The sequence below is a fragment of the Girardinichthys multiradiatus genome, chromosome 14 (assembly GCF_021462225.1).
Source record: "Girardinichthys multiradiatus isolate DD_20200921_A chromosome 14, DD_fGirMul_XY1, whole genome shotgun sequence".
NCBI lineage: Eukaryota > Metazoa > Chordata > Actinopteri > Cyprinodontiformes > Goodeidae > Girardinichthys > Girardinichthys multiradiatus.
Window position 1 is genome coordinate 24,927,008 of NC_061807.1, and position 15,550 is coordinate 24,942,557.

At 37.3% G+C, this 15,550-nt stretch overlaps 1 protein-coding gene across 1 annotated transcript in view; it reads left to right on the top strand.

Moving 5' to 3' along the window:
- The window catches only part of LOC124880928 (phospholipid-transporting ATPase ABCA1-like), a 283,949-nt gene that overhangs the window by 225,557 nt on the left and 42,842 nt on the right, over positions 1–15,550 (top strand). Inside the window, exons 42-44 of the mRNA XM_047386373.1 lie at positions 169–289; positions 7,969–8,031; positions 12,094–12,200. Coding sequence (XP_047242329.1) covers positions 169–289; positions 7,969–8,031; positions 12,094–12,200 — 291 coding nt within the window. The remainder of the gene's footprint in view (positions 1–168; positions 290–7,968; positions 8,032–12,093; positions 12,201–15,550) is intronic.

The following is a 15,550-nucleotide window of genomic DNA, read 5'->3' on the forward strand; positions in this document are numbered from 1 at the left end:
TAGTTTTAAATTAGGGTTTCCCTGGTAACCAACCCTCCGCAGTTTATCAAAATTGTAGGAATTGTTTTCACAGAGTTTAAACTTTGACTGATCTAATATGTCAGGTCGTTTTTATTTTAATATTAAAGAGCAGAGATAATTGGAGCCCTTGACTTTTTGTCTAATCAGGCTCATTTCAGCAAAGCCATCGGCTACAGAGGAGGAGGATGTCGACGTCGCCCGGGAACGCCAGAGGGTGTACGAAGGCAGAGCTCAGAACGACCTGTTGAGGATCTGGGACCTCACAAAAGTATGCAGCCTTGATTTCAAATGCTTTTTTAGTCTGTGGTTATTCAGTCTTTTTATATGATAAATCACTCTGTAGAACGCTTGCACAATGAAGCCCGATTACACATTTGAATACACTTTGGCATAGATCATATTCAGTGTACGAAGCACAGGATTCTAATTAGTAAAATAACATAATACCTGCTGATGATCCCCAGCTGCTTTTCTTGAAATATGAGTTTTGTGAATATGTATGGCAACATTTCATCATGACCACCATAAAAAAATATTTTTTTATGAGTCCTTGGCTTTTCCTTTTCAATCAGTTATCTGCAAGATGATTTGTGTTTGCCCTTGAGGATGCTGAGGAAATTTAATTTTTTATCATACATCAAAAAATATATCTATTTTACATTTTTGACACTCATCTGGGCACACAACCTCCTTATTAATTGGCACCTTTGGTAACAATGGGTTGAAAAGGCCTAAAATTTGTCTTTTATAGCAGTAGCATAATCTCACACTGAAAGATTGCATTTTTTTATCATCAGACAATCCAACCATTAATTTCAGTACATTTACTCGGTTGGAACAAAAAACATCTCAAGAAATAACTTTCTATGACATCCTCTGTGATGTCATAGTTTCTGATACCTATTGTGCAAGAATAGGTTTAGTTTGCCTATGAATAATTTAATAAGTGCCAAAGGCAATTACCAACAAAGTTAGTCATTTAGTTCAACATTACCAAGCCGTGGCATCACTTGATTATCAGAAATTATTAGCCGAACAGCTTTCAGTCTCTGTCCTTTATTGTTTTATAAATACCTGCCTGGTGAGGTGAGGCATTAAAGAACAATAGATGGAGTGAATTTGTTCATTGGCATTCTCAAACAGCAAACCCTGCAAACATACTGTTTACAGAATAAACACAAACAACGTATCTCCAAAATAAAATAATGTATTAACAAAATACTTCAACATCAAAGTAAAAAAAAAAAAAAATCATCAATAAGCTCTTTAACTAATAACATTCAGCTAAACTACTAAATAAAAATGTCAGGAATGGGGAAAACTATTAAACTACAATAAAAGGAAACAAAAGAATTAAACCGAAACCAATATATAAATGATAAAAGTAATAAAGTGATGTCACAGATCAATGTGAAGATGTATGTTTCAAAACCAAGGTTTGTTTTGAGGAAGTTGTAGTGATGACAAGTCAGCTTTAAAACTACAGCAATTGCTATGTGTTCAAACAATCGGTTCACATTGCAAATCAGAAGGGTGAATAAAACACTATTTTAATATAATAAGATTTTAAAAAGGAATTGCCTGGATTGTAAAATCAACAACCTTCTGGAAACACCCCTAACAGTTAACATAAAACAAACTGTAGCATTTTTCTTTGGAATTTTATGTTTTAATAGGATCAAAATATTATGAAACCTCTAATAACTAACCAGTGACATTACAAAAACTGGACATTTCTGCAAAAGAGTTTAAAATACAAGGTCATCATGTCTTTAAGAAATCCAGCAAGGACTAAAACATAGCCTAAGAGATACATCATCTTTTAGTTGATCATCTAGTTTAGTAATCTAGAATATCTTCCTGTCTGTAAAACTATGTCATCAGGTGGTCTATTCTCATTGAATCATCTAAATACATGCAAATTATTTTTGTGGTTTTGATATGATAATATCAAATTGATTAAAGGTTGTCTCATTTTTGTCAACACAACACTGGATCATGTATTTGTTTTTTATCCTTTTTATGGCTGCATGATTCATATGAAGGAAATGTTCCTCACAAAATGGTCAGGAACTAGACTGTAAATGAGCCAAAAAGCAGCCAAAGTTCAAAGACAAACTTTTAAAACAAGCTCTAAAACCCTAAAGAATCAAGACCTATTTTTAAAAAATCCAAACAAGAAAATGTACGTTTTTGTTTCGCTGTTAAAACTCTGTCCTTTAGTTCATCACAGTACTTGTATGTGCGTCTCTAAGGCAGCAGGATTAATGTTTCCTCCACTGGCAGATGTTCCCTCCCTGTGGGCAGCAGGAAGTGTCACAACAGCAGGCTCCTCTACACCTCTGACGCCGACAGTTGGCTGATCTAACAGCCTTTTGCTTCTTACCACCTTTCCTTACTTCTCTGCTCCCTTGGTCTCCTTGGTCTCTCCGTACTTAATCTTTCGCTTATTGCTCACTTGCACAGTTGGCGTCGCACTCTCAGGGATAATTACTGAACAAGTGCTGGCTGAAACAGTTGGATGGGTAATATATTACAAATCATCCCTCAAGGTGAAAAAAATGAGAGGGTGGTATAGTTGTTCCTCTTCAGGTTCAATTTGTTTAACTTTTTAGAGAATAATGTCTGATTGATACATTTAAGTACCCCAAACTACTGCTGCTGCTGATGGGTAGCAGGTATTGTTTATACACCTTCACCAATGGTAGTTGGTCTCTAAGATGACACATTTTCCTGTCACTGTAGAAAAACAGCAGTGCATTGACAGAAGGCATCAGGATTCTTCATGCAGTGCCCTCATTGACTCCCACAGCAGCTGTGGCCCATCCATTTGAGTGGGGTTGTTAGATAACAAATTGATCAATGAGCACATGGCTTAGATGGCCACACACCACAGGCTACACCCTGTCATAAATCCAAGCATGCCTCTGAAGCGATCGACAGCCCATCAGTCATGTGTCGAAATTCCTGAGCCACCTTCCCTCCTTCCATCTCCTTTTCCTGCTGCTCTGAACACCAGAATCCTGCTCCATCTGCTAGCCTCCACTTAGCATTAGCACCTCTACTGTCATCGATTCAGGCTCTAATAGAAGCGTGTCCTTCTGAGAGCCCGTTCTCGGGATGACACTGTCAGTTCAGCGTTCCAGACACTCATTAAGCTGACAGGGAAGTTTTTGGAGGACCTGTGACAGATGTTTGAGTTCAGAAGACGATCAGATGAGTGGCACCTTGGCGTGCTACAGCTCGGCTAATGTGGTAATTTGTGCCCTTGGACATTTAGTGGCACAAATCAGACACAAGCTGACAAGACTTCTTTATTGAATCATCACTAAAATATTCCCCCTGCCCCCCGTGGTGTTTACAAAGTGGGTGAAATAGGTATTAGTTCCCCTGCTGATTTCTTTTAAGATTGCTCACTTATAAAGAAATAAAAACAGGGTTCCATCCATCTGCCTGTCTGTTCATCCATCTAAATCCTCAGAAGAATTGACTGTACAAAAAGAAAATGAAAGTTTATGATTGGTCAAGCTAGATTCAAGAAATACATTTCATAGAGAATCTGCAAGTGTAACAAGGAGAGCTGTGGACAACTGATGTCCTCACAATCTGACAGGTAAGAAAATATTGTTAATTTAAGACGTAACATGCTGATGGCCTCCTAGCAAAGATTTCTGAATACTAAAATTAAATCTAAAGGAACTTCAACAAACAATTAGTGTAACGATGTGCACAATTCTGCAACCAAGTTTTTGGAGATGGTTAAGAACTCCTCTTCATAGCTCTGAAGGACACAGCCTGTGTCCTATATTTTAAATGTTGTTTTGAATGTCTTGTTATTATCAGTAGCTGTAACTAAGGCTTTGTCTCTTCTTCCTGCAGCAACCCAACACAGCTTTGGATTCAGTATAAACATTTTTTCTCACAAAATGGTCATATACTAATTATCTCATTCTGTACTATATTAATCTGAATGTTGAATATTTTTTTTTTGTTTTAAATATGAGTTGAAGTTACTTTACTTCATTATTCACATTGGGTTTTGCAGGAAAACACAGTATCATTAGGCACACTTGATCGGAAGAGGCTTGATGAGGCTGGTCAGTATTCGAGGATGAAGATGCTTTTGTGTTTCAGATGACGTAAACAATTCCAACCACCTTTTCATTCTGTCCATAGATATTTACTTAAATTCACTATATTTTAATGTTAATACTCAGAATTATGACTTTAGTTATGATGTATATTCAGTACCTCAGATTCAGTGAGCATTCAAATGAAAAAGGGGCATTTCACATGTCCTGCAATACTTACGTTTTATAAAAACGCATCTTTACGACTATGATGAGGATCCATCCCTGTGGAGGTATTTTGGCCCACTCTTTTATGAAAAATTGTGCCTCATTGTGAGGGTTTTCCAGTTTAGAATCTCAATTGGATATAAGTCCAGGGTTTTGACTAGGCCACTTCAAAATCTTTATTATTATTAAATTTTTTTTAGAACTATTATTATTATTATTATTTTTAGAACAATTCATTGGAGAATTTTCTGGCATTTCTGGCTATTTATTTTTTTTAGATAGCTAACCCAAGTATGCTCGATCTTCAGGTCACAAACTAATCGCCAAACATGCTCTTTCAGGATTTTCTGCAGGAGAGCAGAATTCCTTGTTGCATCAATTATGGGAGCAGCAAACCAGGCCCAGACAATCACACTACCCCCACCATGTTTCACTGTAGCTATCATATTGTTTTTTTGAAAGGCTTTTTTTTTTTTTACGCCAGATGTAACTGGGCACAGACCTTTCAAATCTTCCACTGTTTTACTTGTCACTTCACAAAATATTTTCTCCAAAATCTTAGATCATCATTATGTATTCGGCACATGTGATACTGACTTGTGTGTTTCTTTGGTCCCCAGTGGTTTAAATTTTGGAACTCTCCCATGGATTCCCGTAGATGTTTGTAAAGCTGCAGTAACACTGATTTCTGTTGTGACATGAACTTTGCTGGCATTTGGAAAAACACCTATTACTTTATCTAAAAGAAGTGGAAGGAGTGAAGGAGGATTTGTGGAACATGAAGTTCTGTGATGTCTTTGAAGTATATATTTAAGTGTATTTTGCTTTTGATGCTCTCCTGTGCATACTGATCATAGGGGTGGAATTTGAAATTTCCTGCTCTATCGTGACTGGATGCAGTGCTTTTCTACAATGCCACATCTCTTTTATTGTATATTGTATATTTTATTTAATAATAAAGGATCAATTGACCATCTGTCAATGAGTGCCCCAAGTGGTCAAATGATTATTGGGGAATTAATCTGACAGCAGGGGATGGATTCACTTACAGCGTCTATCTCCTAGTGTGAGTTGGAGCAGGCCAAAATACCTTCTGAGAGGTGCAAACGTCTCATTGACAGTTATAGGAATCATTTGATTGCAGTGATTGCCTTGAAAGGTTGTGCAACAAAATATTAAGTTAAGGGTACCATAATTTTTGTCCAGGCCTGTTTCATGAGTTTATTTTTTTAAATAATTTTTTTGAAGCATGTTTGAAAAGCAACGTCTGACTTTCATTTGTTCATTTTCATAGAATTTTTATTCATTATTACCTTTGTCAGATTCAAGTTATTTCTGTGACCATTGTGGGTTTTTCTTTCATTACCGAGGGGTAACAACAATTTTGTCCACGTGTGTAAGTAATTTATTGATGCTACAAGCTTACAGTAATCGGGCCTGGGTGTAGATAGTGAAATCTAACCAACAAATATGGTTAATAACAGCTGATTCATGATACAACTGGTTGGAGTGGCTTTATTTTTATAAAGGGTCAGGTTAGTTAAGGTTTTTTTTTTAAAGGTTTTTTTAAGGTTTAGTAAATTAAATAATTTGAAAACAGATTTTCATCTGATATTAGAATTATTTGGATCTTCTTAAATGTTAATAAATCTTCCAATTTTTTTATTTGACAAAAGCAAAATAGAGGAGATCTATAAGAGGCCACATGCTTGTTCAAAATACTCTATATGAGAATTAGAATGATGAAAAGTTGAGTATTCCAGAGCATATAAAGTATTCCAGCATGCAGGCCCCAGTCAGAACCAAATTGACTGGAGTCTGCTCTACTGTCTTCACTGCTATACACTTTACTGTTAAAGACAGAAAGAGTCATCAAATTCACAAGCAAGTCTTGAAATCTGCTGATGAGGCAGTTACTGTATAGTCACTCTGCTGCAGGATGAATAAGTAAGTCTTGGGCTAGTTGTGATGAACTTTGTGAGATTGTTCAGCCTAATTACCACTACACCAAGGTTGCAGATATTGATTTTCAGAAAAACCCCATCACCTCATCACTTGTTTGGACAATAATCAAGGGACTTAAAGTGGAGATGATTGAGTACCTTGGCAAAGCAATCAACAAGAGCGTGACGCATGTTCAGGCCATATAAAGAAAGGCCCTGAGAATATTTTTACACACAAACTGATTTCTTTACCTGTTGATACAACTGACGAGTTTATACAAAATTTTAAAACTGACACCCAAAACATATAAAGAATAATCTCCCTTTAGTCCAGTCTTTTTGTACCAACCAAAATAATTAGCAGTTAGGACACAGACTTCTTAAACAAAGCTCTGTCAACATTGTCCAGGCAGCATCACAGTTTTTAAGGAATTTATTATTTTTCCTTCAGTATCATGTGTCCCTAGAACCAGAAATTAAATTTAAAGTGCCTTTGATAAGTATTCATACCTATGTAACCTTTTCACATTTATCCACATTGCAACCATAAACTACAGGGCATTTTATTAGAATTTCATATTGTAAACTGGCAAAATGTAGTAGTAATTGTATATTGGAGGGAATAAACAGTATCTCACCAAAAAAAAATGTTCAGCCCTTTATAAACTTTGATTATTAAAAATAAAATCCAGCATACCCAACTGCCTTCAGAAGACCCCAGATCAGTAAATAGAATCCCTCTGTGTGTAATTTATTTTCCATATAAATCCACGTGGTCTGTGAAGGCCTCAAGGAACATCCTGATGTGGTGTTGAGAAGCTGATTATTAATATGCTGAGTACTTACAGCTTATGGTCATAATTGCATTCAGTTTTAAAGTAGGTTTTTCTGATTTGCAGCTAACCAGGAACATTCAAAGGGTTTTAGAGTTCCTAGAGACAGTAGGATGGTCTCAGTCTGTTGTGGAGCAGGACTTGGTTGTAAAGCTATCTCAATGATGCAACCAGGTCTTTGTAGTGAGCTGTCATGGTCATGAAGGATGGAGTGTAACTTAGTTGAATCTAAATTGTAAAAAACACATATCATTTAACTGAAAGTTTGCATGTTTGATGGCTGCCAACGTCCAAAGAAGCTTTCTGGGTCACTGCCACGTCCATTTTTATACCAGCTGGTTAGAACATCTCCCCTGTCTTAGGAAATGTTTTTGTTTGTTTATTTTGTTCAGTTTGGTTTCCAGTCAAGCGTACTGAGAACACTAGATGTGTTTGAAGTAGGTGCCCATTATAAAATACTTAGAGCTTGTGAGAGTTGAAGGTTATTGAGGCTGAGAAAGTGCTTCTCAGAGGGAGGGCAGATTACCTTCACAGGCTTCATCACTGCAGACACAAATACAAATTTTAAAATGTTCTACTTTTAAGTTCTGCACACGTTTTCAAATTTATTTTTGAAGCATTTTCCCCCATCTGGCTTGTTCAGAGAGTTTCAAATAATCCATTGTATTTAAAATATGTTTCCTTCACTTTCACAATCTCTCTCCTGTCTTTTTTTCCACCTGCTCCCTCCACCTCCCTTCTTTGCTGCTGCTATGGTCTTCCGCGCTGCCATCCAGGGTTCTGTCTCCCTCACTGTCTGCTCCCCACCATCCGCCGCCTCCCGTCCTCTCTCTGGCTGGTTGGTTGATTCATTGTATTGTCTGTTCGCTGCAGGTATACCCTAGGAAGAGAACCCCTGCTGTGGACCGGCTATGCATGGGTGTGCCTGCTGCAGAGGTAAGCCAGATGCGTCTGGATCACACAAGCAACTTCTCAACTGTAAAGTTTGCGTGAATTTTGTCTACAGGGATGACTATTTTTGCACATATTTTTTATCACAGATTTTGGATAAAGAATTTCTGTATTATTAGAGAAGAAATGTTAATTATATGGAATGCTGAAACAAAATATTAATAGAATGATTATTATTTAAAGCTGTAGTCAGAAATTTACATACACTCATCACTGATATGAATATGATCATTTAGATTTTCAATGATGCATTTGAACTGTTCTCTTTGCAAGTTGAAATAGTTAGACATCAACTTTAGTGACATTTAGAAGTTTGAATTTACTATAGGTTTTCTCTTACTGACACAGGGACAAAACTATTATAAATATTAGATATGTATATAAACAAACACCGTAAACATTTTTCCTTGCCACTTTAGGTTAAATTCTGACTTGATATTTAACTGCTCATCTTGGTAACTCAAAGTTATTTAAGGTCATTGATTTACTGGTACAAACTGTTGGGATTATGAATCTGAGAATATTATTTAATATTAATATTTTATCAAATAATATTTTGGTCGGTTAAGGATTGTCCTGTGAATACCAGCCCGGTAAGGCGATGGTATTAGGACAAAATAGAAAGGTGTGAGACGAGCTCTGACATTATTGAACAGCATTAGCTTTGCACACACATGGAATGAATTCACACAATTTCTTAAAATACAATAATTTATTAACAAAAATAAGTCAACTCAAAGTCAAACATATTTCAATTAACAAACTCTTTACTATGCTAACACAATTCAACTAAACTACCAAGCAGAATTAAGGAATAATGAAGGCTAATGGGCTATGTACAATATAAACAAGTTGATTAAAGATGATTGAAAACCATGACCAAAAGAGTGATACATTACCATGCAATGTTATTTATGTTTGAGAACCAAGGATTATCTTGAAGAATCTGGAAGTGAAGTTAAGTTAGTCTTGGAACCAACTTAGGAAATAATCAACAAACGTTTAGACAACCATTCACAATGCAAGATCAGATAAAATATTATTTTAATAAATTAATGTTTTAAATAATGATCAGCTGAATAAAACCAACCTTCTGGATGACCATTTCTCAATGGTGTCTCATTAGCTGCCTTTATTTATTAAAATAATATTTGAAGAAATATTATTAAGGGAATATTTTGGAAGAGCCAAATCTTTCTAGGGAAATGGGGCTTAATTGTGTTTACTTAGTTATCAAATTTTGTAAAATGATGTTAGGGACACATTATTTACTGGATTGAAAACTAAACCTTTTTGGGTAAATATTATTTAGCAGCAAGCACATGTCCTTAGCTGTTAGCAGTTAAGCTAACAAAGAAGCTGCTAGCTCAGCACCAGATTCAAACACACACCTTCAAAAATACCGTCAATAAAACGGTTAAAATGCATAAGTGCAGACGGTGCGTTATGATCTATCTTCTGTTTAAAATCACCTTTTAATAAAGTTTGTCTTAACTTTAAAAACACACAAAGAACACAAATTGAACACGTGTGCTGCAGATATTCTGCTAGCACCAATATAGCTGAGTTCAACATAAACAAAACCAAACTTCATAAAATGAAAAACGTTTAGATCATTTCAATCTAAATCACTTCTATATTATTCTGCCCAAACACTTAACCTCATGAACTGTGGTGAGGATCATTGTCAAAGGCGGCGAAGTTTGAAGAGACGTCCACAGTCTTTAAACGGTTAGCTACAGCTAACCTCCTTAGCTGCGGGGAGTGGCTGCTGTTCTGTCGGCCGGTCTGTGAACAAACGGTTAGCTTCTAGCTAACCTCCGTGGCTGTGGATGAAAGACGGCCCGTTCTGTCCGCTAACCACACTGCATGTTACCATGTTGATGGGGTCTCTGCTGTCTTCCTTCCAGACTGGGAGACCGCTCCGCTCAGCTTCATAGAGACCGCTTCTCTGTAGGGAACTTCTCTGGGACAGTTTGCTTCTACAGGCCTCAGAGAGAGAAAGTCAAGCCAGGCGTGTACCTTAATTCCCATTTTTATGAATGAATACTGGGTACACAAACAGTTATTCACTCATACTTAACTTGTGCATATGATCGCGTGATCTTATGACACTCTTGGATCCAGTTGAAGAGTTATGTCTTTTTGACAGCAAAGAGACATCAGCGCGCTTGTCTCCCCTATCCGGTCCCTTTCGAAGGCCGTGTGGAAGACGGCGGATGTAGAAACAGCTGTGCTTTTATTTGGGCAGTGGCCTCACAAGAAGTCCGCAGTTATCCCGTTTTCTGGCTGTGCCGGAAGAAGGTTAATGCACTTTATTTTGAAAAGTTCCAGAAGAGTTCGTACCAGAGTATAATGTTGAAATCCATGGCTGGGTCCCAACAAGACCAAGAAATTTTCAAAACGGTTGAGCTCAGGTCTTTGGGAAGTCTATTCTAGAAGCCTCCAATTGTGTCCGAGCTTCAACCATCTATCTGTGGATTTGAGGTGTTGACAAATTTGGAAGCAATCTTTCCTTCACTGTTCCGTCCACCTTTAAACATCTCCCACAGCATGACGCTGCCCCCATCAAACTCCACACAGCATTCTTTGATTTGAAACCCTCACCTTGACTCCTTCAAACATATATCACATTTCCTTCACAATGTTTGAGCAAGGGATTCTTTCCTGATCGGCCACCTCAAGGTGAGTGGCTATGAAAAACGGATCCTCATTATTGGAAAACTGCATTTTGGATTTACCTGGTTTATTAAATTTTATTTTTTTGATTGTCTGAGAGGTTTAAGTGTGACAAAAATGCATAAACCCTTTCAAAGCACTCTATTTGAACCTCTGTATGTATTTCACCAATATTTTACTCAATTCTTTATTTAAAACAAGATTGAGGTTATATGTTGTATTATCAATCCACTCTAGACAAAAATACAGATGAAAAAAACAGTTTAAAGCCCAAAATCAATATTATATTCATGGCCAAGCTGAGTAATTGTTAACTTCTGACAACAGCTTCTGTTTTTGTTTTAGATTTAAATCAATAGCTTTTGTCTCATTCTTTCCTCCCACTGAGTCCAATCAAAATATCTTCTAAACTCAGCTTAATGAAGGCAGTAAAATGAACTATCTCCATCTTGTATGGCATTATAGGACTGCAAAGTAAATGTGTGCTAAAACAAGCACACAAAGACTACAGAGTAGCAAGCAGCCAAGATGTGTGGGTCTAATTTATTATTGCAACCTTGTAAATTGGAACTAGACAACAAGATTGGTTAAGTGCAATCTTTTCATAGCATGTTATACATTACACGAATGGCGTTAAAACTGCTATACACACACATTTAAACAAAGTGTACAAAGCTGACAGTCATTGGGGCTCAGGGGGCCTCCCCCCTGGTACCCGTCCTTCCTGCCGGTGTTTACTCAGAGCCCAGTGTAAATGCCAGAGGAATATTGTGATTCGTGGTGCTTTGCTGATCACGCCCCACACGTCCATGCATTATTTACATCGAGCTTAGCCCTCCTCAATGCTTTTATGGGCGCGGGTCACAAACAAGCAGGGATCAATGGATGACAGGAATCAAATATTCATGTCGAAGTCAGAATACCTAAGACCGAGGGGGAAGGGGTCACATGACCACAACCAGAAGGTTCTGCAGAAACAACTTCCTTTCATGCAGAAGTTGTACAATCACTAGCATCAGGAGGAAAATAAAGACAGAGGAGGGTGTTTGTTTTTGCAGTATGAAGAGGGAAGAAGAGACTCAGGGACTAGCAAGGTTCTCACAGTGTTTGTTGACTTACTGTCTGTTTTGTCAGTGCACACAATACATCAATTTGTTATTTTGTAAAAAGCACCAAACTCGCACAGACACTGTAAATTGCAGCTTCAATTATCCGCCTTGGATAGATGTGCACATTCACAGTATAGGCACTTCATTGTATTTGCTAAAGAACATACAGACTATTTGAAATGCAATCAAGTATGTTGCCCCGTAAGTTTTCCATTGAGACTTGCAATATTTTCCTAATGGACCGCCCTGTCTCCTCCAGTGTTTCGGGTTGCTGGGGATCAACGGTGCTGGGAAAACAACGACGTTCAAGATGCTGACGGGAGACATCCCAGTCTCCAGCGGAGAGGCCTTTCTAAACGGATACAGGTGAGGCTCCATGTCCCACTAGTGCAGAGAGTAACTTATCTCAATTAGCCACACAAGATAGCTGCTCAGGTGGGGATCGAGCTCTAGTTTTCTCCCTCTCTCCCTCATCTCTTTTTCACATCCTGGTAGTCTCCATGGCTCTTTTTTTTATTTTGCTCTTTCTGCCCGTGTTCCATTGTCAGGGTTCCTGCACAATTGCAAACATCTGGAAAAGAATGCAATTGAAATAAATTTTTATTTCCTGGTTTGGAAAGTATAGAAAATGAAAAATAGACTAGTGAACAATATTTGTATTTCCAAACTTTGTTAGCTGTTCCTTTTTCTAAAAGGTTTCAATCATCCATCCATCCATCCATCCATCCATCCATCCATCCATCCATCCATCCATCCATCTCTTCTGAGTTTGTTTGTTCTTTCCGTCCTTCTTCTGTTTATTTGTTTATTTTTTCCTTACTTTTTTTTCATTCCTTCAATCTATTATCCCTACCTTCGTCTATCCTTTTCATTGTGTCCTCCATTTGTCCCGTTGAGTTGAAAAAACTGCGTGTTTGTTTGTTTGAGAACAAAAACCAAACTACTTCTCTCAGTTGAGAATTTAGGGAAGACTTAAATTCACTTGTATAAGACTCTTCCTCTGTTCAACTCACTGCATGCACTAAGGTGCATACAATACATACATAATTTATAGAATGGATGACGGGAAACTAAATTACAATGATTGGTGGTAAAAAATAGATGGGGGGAATCTGTGGTACAGACTTCACACCCCCATTGGTGGAGATTAAACCTCTCTTTGTCTCTCCCTCGTGTTCACCTTGATTCCTTCTGCTGCTTGTACGTATGTGGGTGTTATCAGACAGATTGTTGATGCTTTCCCACTCAAAGCTTGTGGCCTTGAGGGTGACCGTTTAGACAAGCACTTCTGCCTACCAGTTTGTATCAAATTACTGTCTCACATAATGCATCCGGCTGTGGTTTTGGCCTAAAAATGTATTCAAGTAACCCCCTCTTTAAAAAAATTATTTTTTCACACTAACAGTTGCTAACTATATTCTATTGTTTCTGGCTTCGATCCTTTGTTTTCTTTCTGTCTATTGCTCCTTCTCCAGTCTCTTTTTTTCTCCCCAGCTCCCGTTTGAAAGCATGCCCACTGTTGAATTGTCCACTCTAAATTCACTATAAACCTTTGTGTTTATACAAAATTGGATAAAAGGAAAAACAGCTCTGGAAACTTGAGTATGGAAAAATATGGAATTTTAAAATAAAATATGTGTAACAACTGTGTCTTGTGTCCTCACCAACATATTCTGAAGACTCTGATCTTTCTTACAAATGTATCATTCCTTTTGACCTGTACCTGCTTCATATTTTTTTCTTCTTTTTTGTCTACAAAATCAGCCATAAAGAATGGTTCAGCATAGAACATAAAAAATAAAACACCTTGACAACAGCGAAGCAACAATCCCGAGTGCTTTGAGAGAAAGTAGGCTCGCCGTCTCTTATTTTAGGAACAAACAGCTCTGTTCCTTCGCCTCCATGTATCTCCAAGCTCGGCTTAGAGAAGAGGCACGCAGTGGAGTAGTGGTTGCTATAGATGTTTGTTCATATATCTGATAATTGACTTTGTGTTCGACAAGGGAACATAGTCGTATGCAGCGGGGGCCTTACACGGCACTGATAATGTTGATTAATGTGGGTGATAATGATCAAAGAAAAATCTCTGGGACCTTGAGGGGAAGCAGCTGAAAAGAGAGGAAAAACAGATGTGAGCCGGCAACACCCACTCTTCTGTTTTCATCTCATTATACTCGCTCTCTGTGCATTGGCAAGAGGAAAGATCAGCAGAGAAGGAAAGGCAACAGTTCCCTAAATGGATGCTTCTGCTCTCCTGGTAGTTCTCTCTCTTATCTGTAATTTCAAGAATAGCTGTTCATACCTGCATTGACTTCCTTTCCTGCTTGGTGTCTGATTAGTATTACAAAAAAGAAACCATGCTTCATGTGGGTGTTAGCTCATTTGCTGTCTCTTGTAGAAAATTAGTGAATCATTACCTCATTTTTGGTTTTGCTGGATGATTACATCATAAACATGTTGGGTGGTCTTTCAGCTGCTAAAGAAAGCACATTCTTCCCCAATTTTAAAATAATTGTAGGCATATATAAATTCAGTTCAGTTCAGTTCAGTTTATTTTTATAGCTTCATTTGAAAACGAATGTCATCTCAAAATATGTAACAAGACAAATAGGACCAACTGATATCCAGTTATGTAGAATCCAATATAGTTCAAATTATGTTTGAATCTCTCTAATTCATTCCAGCACAGTACAATCAAACAGTCTGATTCAGATATAGTTGCATAATGTCCAAGTCAGCCTAATTTACAATGCAGCAAGGTTTGATTTACCTGATGAAATAAGGGATATTGGTAAAAAGGTATCAGTCTACAGAAGTCAATTGCAAGAAGCCTTTTACTTTGCAGTGGTCCCTCATCCTGGGAAGGCATTTGGCGAGAGTGAAGAAAAAGTAAAGTTAATGGCAGCAGAAGCTCCATCAAAAGGTTTTCGTCCACCAAAAAAAGATAGCTAAACACAGAATCAAAGCCAGTTGAACTTTCTATGGGAAAATAAATATAGTGAACTGGCAGACAACGCTCCATCAATGACTGTGTCTTGGAAGGCGGCCAATGAACGTCTACAGGCAACATCTGAGGAAAGGAAAAAACAAAGAATATATACAAAGTTAATGGCAGCAATAGTTCAATTAATGACTTTGTCAATGATATAAATTCGTAAATCCAGAATTACTCAGCCAGGGGTATTTTCTATAGGAGAGTATCCAGGGGTGTACACTAAGTTAATGGTCATCGAAGAAATATACCTAAACACAGATGCATGGAGCTAGAGGTACTTTCTACAGAAAAGAAAAACAGAGTACACACACTGTATAGGAAACAACCTTTCTAGCAACTTTCTTGCAATGACTATCCAATAAAAGAGCCTTGAGCAAAAATTACATGATTGCATAGTATTATCACAGAAAAACAAAGTAAGAAAATTACTCACGCAGTTCTCTGTTTTTGAAACCTAAATAACTAATAGAACAGAACATTATTATTATTATTATGAGTTAAATTTACTTGTAGTTCTAACATAAACAAGGTTGTCACAAAGAATTTTAAATTGTGTATATATGTTGAATCTGTTTTGTGAGTTTGTGTCGTTAAGGTTAGATGTTAGAACCTGGTAAAGAGAAAACAAGCTATTTTTTAATAGCACAATTCATCACAAGGCAATCCAAGGGAAAATAACAAGGCATAAGTGTAAAAGCACAGCACAAAAGAAAGAGATGTT